Source organism: Solea solea, chromosome 16 (assembly GCF_958295425.1).
Source record: "Solea solea chromosome 16, fSolSol10.1, whole genome shotgun sequence".
In the NCBI taxonomy this organism is placed as follows: domain Eukaryota; kingdom Metazoa; phylum Chordata; class Actinopteri; order Pleuronectiformes; family Soleidae; genus Solea; species Solea solea.
This window is the reverse complement of record NC_081149.1, coordinates 14,093,037-14,098,955: the sequence shown is the minus strand read 5'-3', so window position 1 is coordinate 14,098,955 and position 5,919 is coordinate 14,093,037. Positions and strand designations below refer to the sequence as shown.

The 5,919-nt window shown below is 43.2% G+C and overlaps 1 protein-coding gene across 2 annotated transcripts; it reads right to left on the bottom strand.

Moving 5' to 3' along the window:
- Window positions 1-379: 379 nt before the first annotated feature.
- Window positions 380-5,681, bottom strand: notum1a (notum, palmitoleoyl-protein carboxylesterase a). Of its 2 annotated transcripts, XM_058653504.1 has the most exons (11): window positions 5,072-5,680; window positions 3,030-3,082; window positions 2,834-2,929; window positions 2,450-2,510; window positions 2,308-2,366; window positions 2,115-2,217; window positions 1,809-2,000; window positions 1,564-1,661; window positions 1,219-1,366; window positions 1,085-1,132; window positions 380-960 (listed from the first exon to the last, which is right to left on the bottom strand). In XM_058653504.1, exons 1-11 carry the CDS (start codon window positions 5,398-5,400, stop codon window positions 657-659), a joined length of 1,491 nt encoding a protein of 496 aa, XP_058509487.1. In that variant the 5' UTR covers window positions 5,401-5,680; the 3' UTR covers window positions 380-656. The 2 variants fall into 2 exon arrangements, with proteins under 2 accessions (XP_058509487.1, XP_058509486.1); XM_058653503.1 differs by having other exon boundaries at window positions 2,115-2,366; window positions 5,072-5,681.
- Between the last annotated feature and the right edge of the window lie 238 nt (window positions 5,682-5,919).

Below are 5,919 nucleotides of genomic sequence, written 5' to 3'. Positions count from 1 at the left end.
ACATTGATATCATACATTTTTTTAAATCAGCATCAGCCATCAATAATTCATATTGGCCAGGCTCTCTGGATTATTTGTTTCTGTCTCTTTCTATCATTTTTGTCATTGTTTTTTTCGAGGTAAATTATGAAATTTTCTTCCTGATCCAGTGCTTTTCTCAACTAACCTGTTGAACCTGATGTCTGAGATATTTGGTTTTAAGAATCATCTATAAAACTGGACAAAAATTATACCCTTATATACTCTATAGTGACTATATGGAAGGATGAAAATAATATATATTAAAAAAACATAACATCAATGAGCATCCTTAAAACTGGATTACATTCATGATATTTTTTTTCTTTTACAAAGCAAAAGATAATTTAAATGGTGCGTAGCAGAGAGTCGTGCCTTAACATGGAGGCGTGTTGCCCCTGTACTTGTTGTCAGTACAACGAGGAAAAGGTTTGTGGGACATGATGTAAGTAAGCCCCTATGGTTGACTGAGGTTTGGGCTAAAGTAAGCAGGAGGTCAGAGGAGAATATATCAAAGGTAGAATGGGTTGTGAGGGTTGGATGAGTATTTGGAGGTATTGGCATGGGACTGGCCAGAGAGACCAGACGACCCTGCACGGGGGCTTAGCTTGGAGATACTTTTGTTTGTGCGTGTCTCTTTAGCTGCCACTGCTGAGCATGCCCAGTAGCTTGCTGGGGTCCATGCCCTGCTGCTGAGCCATCTTCTGCACGTCAAAGCCCATGTGCATGAGGAACTGAATCACGTTCATCTCTTGTCCCGTGAACTGGTCTCGGATGGTCGGGCAGGTGGGGTTGCAGTGCGGCCATGGGCAGCTGTCAATTAAATGTACGGGGCAGCCCTTGGGCGGGGCTTTGTTGTTCCTGTTGTCATGGAGACTCCGGTCCCAGCAGTGCAGTGCTCGGGGTAAGGAGGTGCCCTTAACCTGCACATCAGTCCAGTAACTAGAACACAACACATGGGGGCAGTGTCATCTCACATGTAGAACAGCCTTAGTGCAAAGTTTTGAATCCCCCTGTCAATTAAGCACCAGTAAGAGACGTAAAGTGAAAATTATATTATACTCACTTTCTGGTGATAACCTCATGAGACAGGCACGCTGGAGCAAACATAGCCCTGGAAACATAACAATAACAAAAATCACTATGAATCCATGCAGTTATTCTCATAAAGAATGAGAGAGTGCTGGGACAAAAACTTACGGGACATCTTTGAGTGTGTTTCTCAGCTCTATGCCCAGATTTTGTATGTAGCGCCACTGGCCCTCCTGCACAGGTTGGCCTGTCAGCTGGATGTTGTCCACTGTCAGCTGGGCCTCATCAAAGAGCCACTGGACCACAAACACCGGGCCTGCACATGGTGAACAGGTTATAGAGATTATAGGACTACATTTGGAGCCCATTGTATATGAATAAATACATACATATGCACAATATGTCTGCATAGCCATGTGTGTATTATCTGGCATTATATGCGGATCATCCGCTGTGGCAACCCCAAGAGAGGGAGAAGCCAAAAGAAAAATGATATAGACATGTTTGACTTACTCTTTATTGATGGGAATACTCTGTATCCAAAGAAGCAGTTCCACTCTTCTCCTTGATGAGTCTGCCTGCACCTTTCTGGCACCACTCCACCCCAGTACCTGACAAAGCAGGTCAAATTAAGTACAAGTTGGATATTAGTGTACGCTACACACCTGATGATCTCATCACCTGCAGCTAAAATAATAATATTATTAATAATATTGTCCAAAAATACATTTTAAGTTGATTCTAATTGTTTCCCTTACTTGATGCCTCTCTTGATGGTTTCAGTGGGGGCACAGCTGACTGTGTCCACACAGTCTGTGCAGTGGTACTGCTTGTTGTCCAAGAACCAGCCAGAGTCGGACAGACCTCGCACTTGTATCCCAGTGTGCCCTAGTCCCTCCAAGAGCTCTGCCACGCGGTCTACATTGAGCAGGACCCCAGTGCCACCGGCACTGCACACAGAAGTGTGTCATTATCACACTGATTATACATATGCCTACCTATACAGGAATAAAAATGTTGATTTTAAAGATCAGATTACAAAGAAAGTCTTCACATGAACACACCTGCTTCCTGCTAAGAGTAGGACCTTAGCATTGTCCAGACCTTTGTTCAGCAGGTCCTTTACGACCTCCTGAATGATCAGTGAACCCATAAAGGCATAGCCACCTAGAAATAAGACAAAGAAAGCAGCTCTGTAAGGTATCACTACAGACAGAAACAGTATGTCATGGTTTTTGTCTGTCAGCCATTTCTTACTTTGCTCCGTTTTGGCTTTAGCGCCACTCCACACGTCGCTGGAGCAGTATGGGATGAACCTGCACAGACAACATGAAGTTAAAATCTCTGTTTATGGTGACACGTTGGGGGTCGTTAACAACACAAACACGAGTGAGCTTACACCATGTTGGCGTTCCACCAGTGAGGGTTTTCCTCCGGCAGTGGAGACAGGATTCCCGTGCCTGCAGAGACAGATCAACATGTATCATTAGCCATCCTGGGCTGGCACTCCCAGGCACATCCTCTTCCTCTTCATCATCATTACCACATGGATTACAGTTATTACATCTCAATGAAAGAGGGAGGCATCTCTGATACTTTAGCTGTGGGCGCCAGGTAACCCTACACTGGGTGTCAGTGTCAATAACACTGCAAATTTGTCTGATCCTTTTAATTTGAGACATTGCTTGTTTGTATTTGGATGGTGGGTGTCAGGATTTACTGCAGGTGATAATTGTGCTCAGTGCTCTTGAAAAGTGAACCATTCAAAGTGTGTGAGGCGGACCTGTTTTTGTTTGGGGCCACTTGGATGAACTCATCAACCTCCTCATGGTCTCATATCGACTGTCACAGTTCTCCTTGTTGAAGCAGTACCAGCCACCTGGACACAGCCACATAAATAAAACGCATGTATTTTTTTAATACATCACACTAAAATCTGGGATTAAATAAAATCAGGAAAATTTGCCCTTAATACTGACCTTCTAAGAATATCAACCAGCGTCTGCTGCCTCGGGATTCTTTCAGGTAGTACCTACAAGACAGCAAACAATATAAAATCAATACATTGTAGCAGTCGTCAGATAGATTCCTCAATGTTTATTTTGCACTGCCATGCATACAATCATATGATGTGCTGTGCTGGGGTAAAGATGTAATGCAACGTAATATTGCAATGGAAAGTAATACTCTCTTTGTTTCCACTGTCTGTGATGGAATCCAAGCATGAATCCAAAACACCCATGACATCATTGTTTTCATCTAAACAAGGATATGTCCTGTTGTTGGATCGCTATCTCAGAAAGGTGACACAAAAACAGCAAAAAAATGTAATGCCACCGAGAAGAACGCAGAGCGGAGACAACAATGAAGTTGTTTGTATGTTCATCACTTAGGAAACTGATCTTGTGATTGGGCAGGAGATAAAAATCCCCCTGTTTCCTATCCTGTTTGTACTGCAGATGCTGGTTGATGGTATTCATCATGTTTAATGTTGCAACAATTGGTAATGCACCATCGTAATCTCTTTACTTTGAACTCATCATTCCTCAGGATTGTCATCACACTCGTTATAGATAAGATCGTGGCTGCTGGCCATAGTAGTGATGAGACGATAAATTAAACAGCGTAACTTAATTTGGCTTGTGTAGATGTCCGCCTGTTGTGTATCGACAGGGCCAACAATTAAGTCTTTAAATGCACCAGAGGCAAGATAAGTATACATTAAATTTAGACTATAAAGTTAATTTTAGATGTGCTGTATGTTATATACGCATCACCTGCTTTTCAATAGATTCAATGCCAGTGTCCTTATGTAATGTTTTTCAATGCATACCAAGAGTGACTGAACTCAAGAAAAAACACAGACTTGGCGGAAGCTTTGAGTTGCTTTCTCAGACACTGAATCACATATTGGCTACTGTTCATGTTTTGTACTATTATTGTGAGCCAAAGTCAGTGATGTAGGCTGAGGACTGGTGTGTGTGTGAACTGCGCTTATAAAGTGAAGGCAGGTTTGGCAAGTTAAACAAGCATGAACCCACTCCCCGATAACAAGTGTAACTACGGGAGATAAATCACACAGTTCAACCTTCCCATTAAGTGAATGTCTTTTTTTTTTTCTTCTTTTTTTTTTACATTGCATCCTTGATTGTCTTTAACTGTGACAACTGTAACTGATGGATTAGTGTTTCGGCAGCCTCAGTACACACATCAGAGCCTCCTGTGGCAATGCAATTTAAATACTGCCCCTCAACTGTGGCACACAACTTAACTGTTAAGATGTGGGATAATATATTGACAGTTTGTTTTTTTCACCCTCTGCTATCAAATGGAACATAACAGTGTTTCTGTAGGACTCAGCAGTGTTCATGTATCATACTATACTTGCTGGTGTTAATGTGCATTTTAATATGCTTTTAATGACAACGGAACTGGTTTATCAGATTATCAGATAGAGCGATAGAGACAGAGAGATAGCGATGGGCTGGGTTCTGTGCACTAAAATCTAATATGTGAAGTTAAGATGTCATTTTTTTTAGAGAAAATCCTGCATTTTAGTTTGAAGCAAATTAAATGAAACAATCGTTATGTGGCTAACCGTAAATTTCAAAATGTTACGCTTCCCTAACGCAAAGCAGCTGTCCCTCTTATCCACACTGGAATTGGTTCTGTCCTGGCACAATATATTTTATTCTTTTTTAATTTATTTATACAGTAATTGGTTTAATGGGTGATATATATAAAATGTAATGTAAAAATGTGAGAACTGGTTGATAGAGACAAGCTGTGCTGTCCTTAGGTCAGATACATGTGAGTTTACTTCGGGTAGCAGGATGTCCAGCGGGACGACGTGCGCCCTGCTGACGGACTCAGCAAACTAAAGAACCCCTGTGGCTTCAGGGTGCACTCACTGCTTCACAGCTTTCACAGCTTCCGCTGCTTTGACCTGCCGCTGATCCAGTCACATGGAAATCACGATCTATTACACTGTAACGTGTCTCTCAGTTTTGTTTGTACGTACCCTGCAGGACTCCCGTCGTTGCAGGTGACTGATGTATTCTCCAAAAAGTTCAGCTTCATGTCGTAGTCAAGCTTCTGCGCCGAGCACGGGTACAGGGACTGCGCCAGGTTCTTCACTTGCGTCATGAAGTTATCCATGTTCTCCTCCACGGCGGTGAAATCCAGAGGGAAGCTCTCCGTGGTGTCACCCCGGTCGGCCCGGTATGTGGGAGGAGGTGCTGCGCGTCGTGGTTGCGGGTTGCGGCCACCCCGGAACCTCCGTGCGCAAAGAGCTCCGGACTGCATCAGCACCACCAGCAGCACTGATGAAACCATTCTGATCGCAGTCATCTTATCCCTGGGTTAAGCGCACGTCCTCCAAATGCAAGGAAACAAGGTTTATTTAAAGAAAAAAAAATGGGGCCAGGAAAGAAACGACTATTACGCACGGCTTAAAAGACGCATTAACACTTGGCATCCGTTCCCAAAAACGCACGAGTTTAATGTCACCTCAAATTACAAGTCCTCCAAGATTTATCACAGTCATCTGTAGAATTCGCTGGATATGTATCTTTCTGATAGAAGTCAAGTACTGCTGGACCAAGCGCGCAAGCTTGAACGACAACACTCGTGCCATGCTCATGTATTTTATTCAAACTTTCCCCCCTTGTGTGTTCGTCCAGCCAATCGCAGGAGTGGGGCAGGACTCAGGGCATGATCAAGCGTGGCAGACTACCCCCCTTTTAATTTAGAGGGGGAAAACATGCCCATGAGTCGGTTCTTTTGATCCGCGATGTTTCATTTGATGTGGTGGCTTTTATTGGCCTTGAAATGCCTATTTCCCATTCCGCCACAAATTTATGAAGTGAG